This window comes from Crocodylus porosus, unplaced genomic scaffold (assembly GCF_001723895.1).
Source record: "Crocodylus porosus isolate Cpor-Errol unplaced genomic scaffold, CroPor_comp1, whole genome shotgun sequence".
NCBI classification, from domain to species: domain Eukaryota; kingdom Metazoa; phylum Chordata; order Crocodylia; family Crocodylidae; genus Crocodylus; species Crocodylus porosus.
The window spans coordinates 2,831,294-2,847,414 of record NW_017728951.1 but is presented as its reverse complement, the minus strand read 5'-3'; the positions used below and the strand labels follow the sequence as shown (position 1 = coordinate 2,847,414).

The 16,121-nt window shown below is 45.8% G+C and overlaps 1 protein-coding gene across 1 annotated transcript in view; it reads right to left on the bottom strand.

Moving 5' to 3' along the window:
* TCERG1L (transcription elongation regulator 1 like) overlaps nt 1–16,121 on the bottom strand; it is a 228,811-nt gene that overhangs the window by 34,000 nt on the left and 178,690 nt on the right. The window contains exon 8 of the mRNA XM_019555453.1: nt 3,919–4,073. Coding sequence (XP_019410998.1) covers nt 3,919–4,073 — 155 coding nt within the window. The remainder of the gene's footprint in view (nt 1–3,918; nt 4,074–16,121) is intronic.

Sequence of the window (16,121 nt, the reverse complement as noted above, 5' to 3'; positions counted from 1 at the left end):
TTCCTGCCCTTTGGGCAGGGGGCTGGACTCGATGATCTCCCGAGGTCCCTTCCAGCCCTAATGTCTATGAAATCTATAAAATCTATGAAAATCTCCGAATCAAATTGCAGCCTTCCAAATTGATTTGGAGAGATTCAGAAAGATTCGGAGATTTGGACATAATCACAGCCTTTAAATGTTTTTTTTACGTATGTCTAGTTAGCAGGTGCTCATGATGCTGGGGCACATGGAGTGTGCCACAGAAGCATGGGGGACTCCCAAGAACACTCAGCTGCAGACCTGGAAGTGAACAAGAAGCACTTCTGGTCCACTTCTGGATCCTCCAAAGAGTGTGCTGTCCTCCCCTCCATACCCCTCTGGCTTGGTGACTGGTGCCTCCTGGGTTTGGGGGAACACCTGGGGTCCCCCTGTAGCCAATCACTGAGCTAGGGGGAAGCACTAGGGGCCCCAAATGTGTTCACTGGCAGACCTGGAAGTGGACTAGAAGTACTTCTGGTCCACTTCTGGGTTCACTGCCAAGCACATGAAGAGTCCCCCCACACTCCTATGGGATGCTCCAGCCACCCCAGCATTGCAGTGATCATGAGATATGTCCGGTACCCCAAGGTATGTAGAAAAAACTTTTAAAGCTGTGTCTGTGTCTGAATCACCGATTCTCTGAATCAGCATCGAATCTTCAGATCTGGATTTGACCAAATTGAGTCAGGAACAGTGATCTTAATCAACAAATTGAATCACTGTCCCTGATTTAGCCTGAATCCGAATCCAAATCCAATAGGGCTCACTTTGCACACCCCTAACTAGCTAAAACAGATAACTTAGCTCCCTAAGTTGATATAGTGCTAGATTTTCCATCTGCTGCACTACTTTGTTGCTGACACAACTCCATTCAAGTCTCTGGAGTTTCAGTGCTAAGAACCTGGTAGGGCAGAGTGGAAGAAGGATATCCTCAATCTCAAAACAGCAATGTGAATTGAATTAAAACACATATTCCTTACCAAGTCTTTATTCCAAACTCTAGCAGTGATTTCAGAAAAAAATGGAAGCTTTGCCTGCTTTCTGACTGCAAGAAATGGGCCAGTGTGAACCTATTAGTAAAGAATCATGATACCTTCATCATTCCTCTAAGAACATATTCTTTTGAAAAGGTTGAATAATGGAGAAATGAACATGAATCTTTCTTTCATTCCTGAGTTATAAATGCACTTGATCTTTCAGTGGAGTGATGTGCAGATGACCTATAACATTCAGATAATAATTATGCTTGGTCATATGTTTTGTACCTTTGATTTAAAAATTCTAATTAAAACTCAACAACAGCAACTAAATCATATATGTTTGGCAACTACTGTTGCAAACAAGCAGCTCATTTGTTTTATTTACTCAAAAATACAAACTAAAGAGTATGGTAACAAATAATTTCTTTGACCTCATCTGATCATATTTATTAATTACAACCCAATTTTCCAAAATACTGAGCAACCACAAATGCTGTTTGAATCCATAAGAACTGCAGATCATTAGTGACCCTTAAAATTTGTCTATAACTCTCCAGAAGAACTCAACACACTAGGCACACACAGCATAAGATAAAAAATGGAAGACACAACAAAAAAGAAAATTCTTAAATAGCACATATTAATAACTGCCTTAGCACTAGTCCTTTTTTGGGAATTAGTCACAGAATGTGACTAATGGGCCTTCAGTTTTGTCTCAGTTATTATATCCACCTTCCCAGTAATTAATTAATCATTTAGAATGCCTCTTGCTAAACAAAAACTACGTTACACTGTGTTTCTGAACAAGAACTTTCAAAAATTTACTCTTGGAGTCATTGGACACTGTATATATAGAAGGGTCCAAGCCTCTTTTAAAACTGAAATTTATATTGAAAAATCAGTAAGAATCCCATCCTGTAAATTATGCTAATTATTGTATAGACACATATCATAAAATCAACCTCTGGCATTTCTTCAATAAAACCTTTATATTGGAAACAGCTTAAAATCTGCTTATAACATTTTTAGATCTATTTTCCAAACTAGGTGTTCTTATCCTCAAGCCCAGGCACAAAACTTGTATTTAGTGGCTGTTCACTGGGAACTATGTTTGTAGATCAAAGGCATACATTATGTCCCTTAAAGATTACTATTCTCCCTTTTCAGCACAGGTATAAAATAAATATTACTTTAGGTAACTTCATAAGAACTATTTGGGGGGTAGTGTCTTTGTTATAAAATATTACATTTTTAAAATGTAATGATTTAGTTGACTTTTTCTGTCTTTTTTCTGGCCTCCAGCATTAAAGAAAAGGCAAAGTTTATCTTGTGTAACTAGCCTGTGAAGTACAATACTTAATCCATATGTGCTAGGGGTGAATATCCCTGAATACATATATATAGCTAATGAACATGAACAGCATTCTCAAGGACCTGGTGTTCATGTTGACATTTCCCTGACAAAATCAGAGTTATAATTGTTCACTTAGTGCTAATGTCTGGACAGAACTTGATTTTGCCTGTAGTTGTCCATTCAAGCAGAAAAGACTCTAAAAATAAGAAATAAGATATATAAAAAGATGGGGAGAGGAGAAAAAATACGGAAACATATGAGGACTGTGAAGGAAAAAAAAGAAGGAAACACATGAGCACAACTCCCCTACAAGTGATGCTGCCCAAGGTTATAATACAGATCAAGAAGCAAAACTAAATGGAATAGCATTGAGTAATAGTCGGGGGGGGGGGGGGGGGGGGGGGGGGGGGGGGGTGATGGGGGGGCAAACAAGTTGGCAAATATTTTTTGGGCAATAGGCAGATTTAGGGCTTATCTCAACTTTGGCAGCAGTATATACTAGCAAGCAAGCTATAGAGCTGGAAAGTGACCAAAGAGGTTTCTCTTGGTTTGCCCCACACAAGGCTTTGCTCTCCAAAGGACCTGAGATTGGCATCAGGGAATGAGCCCAGAGCAGCCTCACTGGCTAACTTTCAGATCTGGAGTGCATCAGCAGGCACCAGTGGGTTGGGCATACCCAGCTCCATACTCATTGTTGCACAATACAGACAAGCTCTTGGGGCCCAGCAACACAATCCTCATTCCTACTGGTGAGTACAAACTTACATAACCAGTTTCATGTCCAACTACTTGTGCAAGTAATCAGCAGTGCAAGCAGCTTAAACAGGGTTCATAGATTAGAAGCTGAAGCTGCAGACAGGACAATTGAAAGAACTGGGTTGAAGTGGGCAGGAAGAAGGAAATCAAGCTGAGGAAACTGGCTCATTCAACTGGCTCTCCTTGTGGAGGACCTGATGGCAAACTTTGGTTCTCTGATGATAAATGGTTTTCTTTTAAACAACAGTTGAACCACTTAAAACATATTGCTGCAAATCAGCAAGTTCTCTCTTCAGCTAGTTCCACAAATATCTTTCAGAAATCTACAGGGCTTGAAGGCTGATTGGCAAACTCATGGTTGGATTGAAGCACCTACATTTCTGCCAAATCTTTCAGCACTACTCTGAGATTTATTTTTGGAAATCTTTTCCTGCAGCTGGGTTAAATAATTATTTATTACAGTACACTTGGATAAAGCATGCTATACAAATGCATTCCTAACGTACGTCTTGTAAATATTAGTGTGTAAGGTCTTCCAAGGTCTACTATGTAAACCAAAGATTCATTCAACATAGGAAGCCACCTACATTTTCATAATAGAGACACAGCCCCATTTCCAACGTTAGAATTTCAATGCAACTACATTTCTTTTGTAAGCAATATCACTGTCAACGCAAATGCTTTACACAAAATCCCAAAGGAAATATCATCATTCCGATTAGTTACCAAATTTTCACTGAATACATTTCATAATAAGTTTCATTTAGGATTTGAATTTAAATAGATGTGAATAATCACAGCATTAGTTACTTGCTGAAGTTTCCAGTTTGCGTTTATGAGGTGGATCTTCAATAATTCTATTAATATCGCCGCGATTCTTTAGATCCACTGGTTTCTCCCATACTGACAGCTGCATTGTAGGGTTGAAGAAGAAGACTCGGTCATCTCCAGTCCAGACTACACACCTATTTTAATTAACAAACTATACTTAGATAATCTTACATAGAGGCAAGATATTAAACTTATAGTGAACTCAATATTTCCATAGTTTTTACTCTGCAAAGTAGAATGCATCTGAGGCTGACAGCCTGCAAAAGGCTCTCGAAACCCATGCAAGGCTTCTGGACTCAGGGCATTTCTCCTTAAAAAACAAAAATGTAATTACCAGTGGTCAGAATAGACCAGATAGATAAGTAATAGTTCCAACAAGAGGAATAAAGCAAAAAGAAAACTGGGTTGCTAGGAACAACTGAAACTGTGGTAAGGATTTATATTGCACATTTTGAATATGCATCTGTGCAGGTGGTGAGCTGCAGAAGTTGAGTTATTTTACATAGCCAGTGACTACTCAAAACCCTGCTACAATAGGAGCCTTTTGGTAGAAAATAGTCACAGAAACTTCCAGGGGCTGTCTCTGAGGTAGAAGGCCTAGCCAAGATATAATTTGGTTTCCACAGTCTTGGATCACAGCCAGACTCTCGTGGGTTCCATGCTACAGAGAAAATAATGGTTTATTATAAAGTCAGCTTAATCAGAGTTGAATCATATATGTAGTGTAACCAAATTGTGACTGCTACAAAACCAGAATTCCTTGTATATTAAAAATGTCAAAGTTGGCATGACATCATCTTAATTTCTTGTATAACTTTAAAAAAACAGAAAAAATATTCTTTTAACAATAATTCTATTTTAATGATGTATTGTGAGACAAACTAAGTTGCACTTCATAAAATATATGTTTAAATAGAAATCTAGTACATGCACTGATCCTGCACGTTGTCTCAGTTTAAGAACATTCCATAGAACACATATGCACTATTATTTGAAAACACACAAAAAGGTGAGATTTGGGTTTTCTAGAAGCAGAAGATTTTTATTAATGCAACCTCTACAATACTTGGAAGCTCATAATGGCAAGAGGGAACACAATTGGGAAAAAAGACATGCTTTAAAATAAATCTATTCTGTGTAAAAGGGTTAGAGTGTGAAAAATACTATACCAATGGAAAGCATGGTAGTCAGATAATTTGAAGTTTTCTGTGTACTGAAGTATATTATTTTGTAGCAAGATAGCATCACTGACCCCTGCCCATCCTTCTAATAGAAAATATATGATCTCTGGAATAGCCCAAAGGCAGATTGTATATCTTTATAGTGCCAGGAGCAGTTCTGTGCAAGATATAAATAATTAAGCAAATAGTACATGTTAAGCAAAAAATAAATCATGTGCAGTTAATGCAGGCATTCCCAAGGTGGAAATCAGAAATGGCATCTGTAGAAAAACTCAGCTTATTTTCAATTAGAGTTATCCCTAATATAAGTCTCTTGTAGCCTCTGAGCTAAACTTTCATGTTATTGTGACATACAACTGCTTTAGGGCACAAAATAGCTTCTCAGAAAGCCATCTTGTGAGGTAATGATTAAAAAAAGAAAACCACACTTGGTGCCAATTCTCAGGTCTATCAGACACAAAGGGTACATCTACAGATAAAATTAAGGCAACACAATGAACTCTGCAGCAATCTGACCTTGAGTCAACTGCTCATGGGCACAGCATCTACATGTGTGCCCAGGACATGCACCCAGCAGCAGTTTGACCTCGGGTGGAGCAAGCCCCCGGCTGGCTGGGCTAACCAGGTGCAATGTATGTTCATGGTCAGCATCTACACATGCATTGCAGTTCAGTAAAGTACTCCTCAGGAAGACAGTACTATCTTACCATGGAGTTAATTACTGCATCCTAATACTGGTGAAAGTGTACACTGTGATGTTTTACTGAGTAGCTAAGTAGTTTACTCTACAGCAGAGAGTGCATGTAGAGCGCATGTAGACCCAAACTGTTCAAAAATAAGTAGCTGTACCATTAACCGTAAGGCACTGGGACAAAACAAATTAGGACAAAGTTAATGGAACACTTCAAAAACAAGGAGCTAAACTAGCAAAAATATTACAAGCATGTTAAGAGTCCATTATTAGAGTGAAAAGAGGGTATCAGCATTTTACTGATTAATTTTAAAGGATTAACGTTTTCTCCATAGCTAAATCTTTGGATTATAGTATGACAATGGACCCAAACCTGTGTGGCACTGAATGCCTTCAGCAAAATGCTAATAACCCTCAACTGTAAACAGTTTTAAATGGCAAGGCAGCACAATTAGCATTTAATAGAATTTGACTCAACAGGAGTACTACATGGATTAAGTGATAAAGTTTATGGCAGGATGCCAATTTACTATTACTGTCACCATTATACACTGGACTATCTAAACTAGTATTTGGTGGAACATCTGACTAGCTTTTGAATATGCATATTCTTTGTTCCTTCTGATGGCTAATAAAAAATTAGCCCCTCTGGCCAAGAGGGAAGAACAAGATTGTTTTCAGAAAGATTTTTTATGTAGCTATTTAATAGCGAACATTACAACTTATTATCACTCTCACCTAGTCTCCAATCTGTGATACACAGTTTCTATCATGATGGGTAATTTGATACCACATCTGAGGGAGAAAATGTATTAGTTATTTGAAGTTTTGCTGCTAGACCACCTGGAGCCCAGACACTTATCTAATAAAAACAAGGTGATTGCTAAAATAGAAATGGCACATTTCCACCTCTGATTAGAAGACCAAGCAAATACCTCTAGAGGGATGTTAAAATGGATCCAAATGGCAGCTCCCTCATGATGTCTTTTCATTTTTCCATAACTAATCCAATTTGACATTTAATTTAAAATTACTGTCCCTTCCCCCACATCATGTCATCTGTCTCTCTTTGGCATAATAAAACTTTCAGTTACCCAAAGGGGGAAATATAGTATTTTTTTCAGTCACAGTGATCAAATTGAAAATGCAAATAATGCTAGGTTTTCTAGTTAGAATGTCTCCTGTGATTAAAACAATGAAAAGTACATAGAATGACCTTAAATAGTTTACTTATATAGAAGTTGGGCTAACAAATATTTATGATTATTAATTATTTTTGTCTTTAAAATATATGAATTTATTTTATAACATATACTCATGCCAGGAAGCACTAATATGATCTGAAATTGTTAAAATCATTACTTTTTAATGCTTAAGAATTAATGTCCTGATCTTCTCAGTATATGGTTTTCTCTGATCAATGGAGAACAGTTAGATGCTCAAATTGCCTCAGCTAGGTAAATGCCTTTGGCTAAGTACAGATGTTCAAAAAGCCTAAGGCAGAAGTGCTGTATGGTGCTTTACTCAAAGCTCTCTAAATTAGAGTGGGAGTGATCTAAAGAGATATCAACATTAGGTAGGCAAAGGAACTTGGAGCCTGCCTGCACTGCCCAAAGCCAGCAAGTAGGTGTGCTCTTGCACACTTCCCAGCATTCCCCATGGCCTCCCTGGGCTGCTGAAGACTCCTGAGCAGAGCTGATCTTGCAGATTACCTCTGATTGGTTTCTAGGCATGGGCCACCATATCCCCAACCACCTGTTGCATCACTGCGGCCCCCTCCCACATGCCCCTCTCCATCATGACTTGCACGTCTTTGCATCCCATTTTGCCCTCATCCTGCCATGGAATCTCACCACCCACACCCAAGCAGGGAGACTCAGAAGCTGTGGCAGGTCTTGCTGGTCACCTTGCTCGATTCACTAGAGGCTGCAGACATCACATATGTCCACCTGGACCTGATGAGGCAGCAGCTCATTGTGGCATGTGCCCTCATGTTCACAAGCCACCAGCTGGCTGTCCCACTCATGCCCACCTCCATCAGTTACTGCCTTGCCAACCAGTTCGAAATGGACAGCACCACATCCAGGAGGTGTGCCTGGTCATCCAGGTTGTCCTGAACAACCACTTCATCTACCTTGTCTGGAGATGAGATGCAGGTACTGCAGGAGGTGGTTACCATCTTCTGCTGCATGGGCTTCTGCAACTGCATGGGGGCCATGGAGAGAACCCATATCTCAGGACCTGGCTCGGGCACAAGATGCACGGGTGAAAGCTTGCTGTGCCCCTGTAAGCCCAGGGACCCCCAGTGAGCCCCAGCCTACCTGAAGATAAGCAGGGGCCCATGGTGGGAAGGACATAGCCAGCAGGGAGGCAGCTGAGTGGATCCGAGGAGGGTCGTGCCCCACCTCAGGTCCTACTTGGCCCCCCTCAGGGAGCTGCATGACTGGGCTGCTAACACACGGGACAGGTTGGGGGGAGCACTTACCTGTCCCCTCCTTCAGTGGGGGGAAGGGACTCACTTAGCCCCCTGATAGCAGTGTTGCACCAGCTGGCCCTTCTGCACATGTGCACAGTTTAAAAAGGGCCCGGCAATGGCAGAAGCCACACTCGTGTCCTGGCTTCAGTGCGAGACATGCATGTGAAAGCCCGCTGAGGCCCTGTGATCCCAGGGAACCCCCAGGAGAGACCCCAGGACCCCCGAGTCCCGACCTGCCTGCAGGTAAGCAGGGGCCCATAGTGGGAGAGATGTAGCCAGCAGGGAGGCAGCTGAGTGGAGCTGAGGAGGGTCATGCCCTGCCCCGGCTTCTACTTCGTCCATCCCCCCAGGGACCTGCATGACCAGAGCCATGCAAACAGGCCATACAAACAGGCTATGCAAACAGGGATGCTTCTGCACCCGGTGCATGAGTTAGTGCAGGAGTTTGTGCAGGAGGGTGAGTGGGAGGGCCTGTGGCCTTGCAAGTGAGCCCTGTATGGTAAGCAGTCCCAAAAACAGACAGCCTACCAGTGGCATGAGACGGATGGGGACATGCTGCACCCCGAGGGTCCCCTCGGAGTCTGCGGCCTCCACCTCTGGCACCTCAGAGGTCTCCACCCAGATGGAACTCATGGTTCCTGGCTCCATGCAGATGGAGCCTCTGGCTGCCTGGCACATTTCAAGGCTCCTGGGACTGAGGGCATAGCCACCTTTCCTTGTGAGGTTTGCTCCACTTTGGAGTCTCTGGGGCACCAGATACAGGAGCTCTAGGCTGCAGTCCAGAGACTGTGTGCCATCAGGGATCTTGAGCAGGATATTGACTCCTACTTCCAGCCCCTTCACCCCCTGGAGGTGGAGGGTATACTAAGGTCACCTCCTAGGACAAGGGAGAACTTGGGAATCTTCCATACTGTCCAACCAGGGGGTTTGACCAAGGTGGTCAAGGGCCCCAAGGCCCACCGCACTAAGGTCCCCTCCCCTCTGAGGCTCTGCAACAGATACAGACCTCTTGCAGCCCCAGTTGAGCCTCCCAGAGTTGCCAGCTCATGCAGGCAAGGGAGGATCACCCACCCCTATTCTCCCTAAGATGAAATGCAAAGTGGTTGTTGTGGGAAACTCCCTCCTGAGGGGGACTGAGGAGGCAATCTGCCACCCCGATGCCCTAGCCCGGAAGGTCTGCTACTTCCTGGGGGCGCACATCAAGGACATAGCATAGAGGATACCAAAGATTATTTGGCCCTCCAACCACTACTCTATGCTTCTTATCCATATGGGCGCAATTGGCATGGCTCAGAGCAATCCCAGCCAGGTCATGAGAGACTACAGGGCTCTGGGAGTGGGTTTAGGGGGTTCGGGCAACACGTGGTCTTTTCCTTGCTCCTCCCAGTTGTGAGTCATGGGCTGAGGAGGGAGAGACGGGTTGAGGTAGTCAACCAAAGACTGTGGCACTGGTGTTATCATGATGGCTTTGGCGATCATGGTCCACTTTTTGGTGAGAGAGGCAGTGGTCTTCTGGGGAGAGATGGCCCCACCTCACTCTGTTGGGGAGGAGGCTCTTCTCAGCCAGACTGGCTGACTTGCTCAAGCAGGCTTTAAACTAAGCCTGCCAGGGGTTGGGGGGATTATTTCCACTAGCCCACTGGGCAACCCTTGTAAATCCAGTAGGCTAGGGCACTTAAGGGAACCCACCCCTACCCTAGCCCTGGAATGATCTGTGGAGAAGGCAAGGGCCCCAAATGGGACACTTGCCTGCCTGTACACCAGTGCCAGGAGCTTGGGTAATAAACAGGAGGAACTGCTCCTCCTGCTAATAAACAAGAATGACTACAGCCTCATAGGGATAATGGAGATCTGGTGGGACTCCACCTATGACTGGGCTACAGGCATAGATGGCTATACCCTGTATAGGTGTGATCATGCAGATAAAAGGGGTTGGGTTGTATGTCAAGGACAGCTACATGTCCCTCCAAACTGACACTGGCACCCAGGAGGGACAACTAGATTCCTTCTGGGTCAAAATACGTGGAGAACCTGGCTCAGGGGACATCATGGTAGGAATGTACTACAGACCTCTTAACCAGAAACAAGAGCTGGACCAGGAATTTTCCAGGGAACTGGCTGAGGCTGCATGCTCTCGGTGCATGGTTGCCATGGGAGACTTCAACTACCCAGACATCTCATGGGAAGAGCTCTTGACCAAATCCGACTGGTCACAAAGCTTCCTCATGTGTGTGGATGAGCTCTACCTGACTCAAGAAGTCTATGGGCCAATGAGAGGCAAAGCGTTGTTGGACCTGGTACTGGCCAAAGGGGATGACATAATCAGTGACCTAAGAATCGATGGAAAGCTGGGTGATAGTGACTACGAGATAATCACCTTTACTATATCCATTGCAAAGCTGGCAACTCAGTCAGCAATACTGAAGTCCTCGACTTCAGGAAAGCTGACTTTGACACGTTCAGAAGGCTCACTGTCGAGGCCCTAAGGGACCGTGACTTGACTAAAAGAGGAGTCCAAGAGGAGTGGTTGCTTCTCAAAGGAGCGATCCTGACAGCACAAGAGATGGCCATCCCATTTTGGAGAAATGGTAGTACAAGGGTGAAGCAACCCCCTTGGCTTAGTAAGGAACTTGAGGACCTCTTACACCTCAAAAGAGAGACTTATAAAGGATGGAAGGTTGGAATTACCACCAGGAGTACTCAGCACTGGTCCATACATGCAGAGAGTGAATCAGGAAAGCCAAGGCTGCAACCCAGCTTCATCTGGCTTCACATATCAAAGATAACAAAAAGTCCTTTTTTCAGATATGTAGGGAGTCAGAAAAAAAGCAAGGGTAACATTGGACCCCTGCTGAATGGAACAGCTGATAACAGACACCCAGGCAAAGGCCAATCTGCTTAATGGGTACTTCATGTCGGTCTTTCATCAGTCCAATGAGACCGCTTTGCCTAGCAAGGCACAGGATGGCCAGGTTGAGGATGTATTAATACACAGCATCGGTATTGATCTAGTAAAGGATGACCTTGAGAAGCTGATCACCTTCAAGTCAGCTGGTTCTGACATATTATACGTAGGGTACTCAAGGAGCTGGCACGTCACAGCCCAACCATTGGCAAAAATATTTGAAAATTCGTGGCGCTCAGGTGAAGTACCTGAAGACTGGAAGAAAGCCAATGTGGTACCCATCTTCAAGAAAGGGCAGAGAGTAGATCCTGGGCATTACAGGCCAATCAGCTTGACCTTAATCCCTGGTAAGATTCTTGCGAAAATTATCAAGGAGACCCCTCTGGACAAGCTGGCTGAGGGCAACATCCTGAGAGACAGACAGCATGGGTTCATCATGAGTAGGTCTTGCCTGACCAATCTCATCCCTTCTATGACCAGGTGATATATCACATGGACAAGGGAGAAGAGATTGATGTCATACACCTGGACTTTAAAAAAAAAAGCCTTTGATCTGGTGTCCCATGATGTCCTCATGGAAAAATTGGCTAATTGTGGCCTCGGCTACACCACAATCTGATGGCTGGGAAATTGGCTCTGAGGTCAGACCCAGAGAGTAGTGGTCGATGGCAGCAAGTCATTATGGCACTCCATAACCAGTGGTGTTCCCCAAGGCTCTGTCCTTGGACTGGTTCTCTTCAACATCTTTATCAACAATGTGGACACTGGTGTCAGAAGTGCACTGGCTAAGTTCACCGATGACACTAAACTTTGGGGCATAGCGTCCACACCTGAAGACAGGTTAATGATCCAAGCTGACTTGGATAAGCTTGGGCAGACACAAACCTGATGATGTTCCATACTGATAAATGCAAGGTACTTTACCTTGGGGAAAAAACAAAACAAAACTGCAGCATACTTATTGGCTTGGCAGTGCTACTCTTGCTAGCACCACTGCTGAAAGAGACTTGGGGGTCATGATTGACCACAAGATGAATATAAGCCACCAATGCAATGTCGCAGCTGGTAAAGCAAACAAAACCTTGGCTTGCATCTATAGATGCTTCTCAAGTAAATCTCAGGATGTCATCCTCCCGCTGTACTCGGCCTTGGTGAGGCCACAGCTGGAGTACTGCATCCAAATCTGGGCTCCATAATTCAAGAAGGATGTTGAGAAGCTTGAGAGAGTCCACAGGAGAGCCATGCACATGATCAGAGGGCAAGAGAATAGGCCCTATGAAGAGAGGCTGAGAGCCATGGGACTCTTCAGTCTGGAAAAGCACAGGCTCAGCGGGCACCTGGTGGCTACCTATAAGTACACAAGGGGTGTTCATCAGGATCTGAGAGAACATCTGTTCACCAGAGCGCCCCAAGGAAAAACAAGGACTAACAGTCAGAAACTCCTACAAGACCATTTTAGGCTGGACGTAAGAAAAAATTTATTTACTGTCTGAGCCCCCAAGACCTGGAATAGACTCCCTCCAGATGTGATGCAGGCACCTACTCTGGACTTATTCAAGAAATGCTTGGATGCTTATTTTGCTGGGGTCATTTTACCCTAGCTGACTTCCTGCCCTGGGGCAGGGGGCTGGACTTGATAATCTTCGAGGTCTCTTCCAGCCCTAACATCTATGAAATCTATGAAATCTCTATCCTCTGCTTGGCTCAGGGTGCCTAGGTATTTACCAACCACAAGGGCTACTTCTCCATTGTCTTGCAGGGCATTGTCAACCACAGGGTGGTAGCTGGACTACTGGAAGAAACACTTCATCTACTCCCTGTGCAGGTTCCGCACAATGGTGGAGTGTACCTTTGGGCTGAAGACACGCTGGTGGACTCTCAGCATGCACCACAAACCTGCTGTGGCTCACTGTTGCTGCATGTTTCCCCCACAACATCTGTGAGACTGAGGGGGGTGGGCGGAGTCTTCTGTGAAGCTTAAACTGAAGAGGCATGGCATACAGATTGGGACTGGCAGCACAAGCACATGTGGGGACAAGGACGAAGGAGAAGGAAAGCCCCCTGCCAATGTTGGGGGCCTGATCCTGACAGAGCGGCAGGCTGTCCAGATCCACAATACCCTGGCTGGCTACCTTTTCACCCTTGTGTACCAGGAACCCTCCCTGCATGAATGCACCGGGCCATGGGTCCACTGATGTGGGCTCCTATGGCCCTGAATCTTGGGCAGTGCTACCCACAACCTAGGCTGCCCATGCACCATCCCCCTTCCCCTCTCCCTTCCCACCCCCCACCCCAGGGATGCACACCAGGATGTGTGGGAATGTGACGCAAGGAAGAGACATGACTTTATTTAATAAAACATTGCAGCTGCCAAACTTCTCATGTGTTTAATAAAGAAAATCTGTTGAACAGTGCTTGTGGCAGTACTTGGTCCCTCTTCCCACTTAACACAAACCAGTAAACCTTTGAAGCGAGCAGGGGAGAGGTTTGAGAAAGAAGTGGAAGAACCTAGGGGTAGTTAGGATGGGGAGGGGGAGAATATGGGTGCAGTCATAAGGAATGCCTCAGGGGCTGAAGTCAACAAACACGAAACCTTAGAAGGGAGTCATGTGATACAGATGCTTTTGTATTGGCACCCTACTTTCAGAGATCAGAAGTGAAGACCAGGCTTCACCACAGCAGATGCCATGGACTTGTGACTTTTCCATACAGGACTCAGGCCTTTTGGCCACTACCCGAGACTCAGTCTTGTGGCTCTTGCCTATGCCTGGGGCTTGTGTGATACAGCCAGCCTGAGTCTAGGGGCTGCCTACCCTAGACAAGGTGGTGCCACTCACCTGCAGTGGTATCTGGACAAGGAATGGGGTCATAGGAAGTGGAAGAGCTTCCCCCCTCCCCAGCCCTATGGCTGGTGGGTAGATGAGTTGGGGCCAGCAGGCTCTGTTGCCAGATGCTGGCCCAGTGAAAGCTTGGCCTGGAGTGCTCCTGTGCCCCTTCGGGACTGGTCTGGAAGCACTTTGGGGGGGCGTATGGGGTGACTGCCAGTGGTTGGGGATAGTGAGCTGGGCCTTAAAGGTGGGCAGCATCCCTGATGGCCCTAGCATCAGATCTCAGGCAGCCCAGTCCTGCTCCCTTCACCCACAGCTGCTCCCAGGAGCCGTTCCCACAGAATGCCTTTCTGCCTCCTCAAACCATAGGTCAGTGACTCCCACCCCTGTATCTCCTGTCCCAATAGTGCCTCACCCCACTCCCAGTTAGGGTACAGTGGGAAGCATTCCCTCACAGCTGCCACCCAGGGTTCTCCCCATGGGACTCCCATTCCTGTCTCCCCAGGGAAGAGTTTTTAGAACAGGGTCCCCATGCTATGGGGGTGCTGTGCAGTTTGTGCTGCCTGTCCCACCACCCCTGTTTGGGAGGTCTATGGGCTCTCCAAGGAAGGCAGCACTGGTGCCAGTCGGGGGTGTCATAAGTGAGTCCCAAGCAGTTTATGACGCTGTGTATAAATACCTTATCCTGGTGCTGCAACTTGCTCAACTCTACAGCAGCACAGGTTGTCTCCTCCAAATAGTGGGTGTCCATCTGGAGACCCCACTCCTGTGCCTCAGCAGCCTGGGTTTAAGCATCTCCCAACTCTTTCATTTTCCCTCTCTATAGTGCATGCCCTGAGCTCAAGACTGAAACCAGAGTTTGTAACATTTCTTCCTTACTTTGTTGGCACCTTCTGTGTACATCTCTCATGTGCTCTGCAGGTGTGGGGCAGCTATCCTGGAGCCACCATCCCAGCTGCCATGAGCTGGCCTCCTGTGCACAGATGCAGAGTTTGCAGACAAGAGAGACATAAAGCCTTTGTGCAATGTTGCAGCTTTTAATGACCGAAATATACTGAAGAGAAGCATTTCAGACTCTCTTACCACTCACCTGGGCACTTGTAGATGCACTGACAGCTATGATGAGTTCCCTGTCTGGACTCTTCCCCCACCCAGGGCCAGGAGCCATGCAGCTGCTCTCCAGCAGGGCAGAGAAAGGCCTGTGCGAGTTGGCAGCGATCCAATCTGGCTTAGGATCCTGCTGCTTCAGATGGCAGTGATCTGATCCGGAGCTCTGGACCAGGTTTCCGCCCTGATCCGGCCCAAGCGGCTCCGAAGCTTCAAAGCCACCTCAGAGATCCGGCCATAGGGTATAATGGGGGAATCAATTAAATAGCTATAACTTTGTTTTTTTGTCCAATTTGGATGAAACATGCAGGGTTGATAGCCTCTGCTGAGAGCACGAAATCTGCCCAGTTTCAAGAAGATTGGTACAGAGGTTTGGGCAGAACTGTATCCTAAATTCTTGGAAGCCAAACTCATGTCATAGCTGTGTGTTATACCACAGGGGGGTGAAAACTGCAGGGGTGGTGTTGCCTGGTGAGGCCACAAAACCTGGCAAGTTTCAAGAAGATCAGTGCAGGGGCTTGGGGGAAACTGCACCTCAAGCTGCGGAGAAGCAAAACTCGTGACATGGGTGACCCTGTGTGTGTTAAAGTGCAGCAGGGTGACGGCTGCAGGGATGGTGAACCCTGCTGAGGCCACAATGCCTGCCAGCTGTAGAGGAGGCCCTGCACCCCTAGCTGCTGACGGACAAAACTCGTGCCATAGGTGCTTGTGGGACTGTCTTGGGGCAGTTGATTGTCTGTATTGGATCTTTCCTCTCCTTAGCCTGGTTTATTAGGTGCTAATTGACAGCAATTAACTGGCTACATTAGGTAGGTCCTGTGTATTGAGCTGGTCACTGAGTGAATTGTGATTGATTGGTAACTGGTAACTTAGCAGCCAGGCCTGCAGCAGTGTCTCCCACACCCCAAGACAGACACAGTCAGTCCCACAAGCAACCATGGCACGAGTTTTGCTTGTCCATAGCCTGAGGGGCAGTTCCCCCCAAACCCCTGCA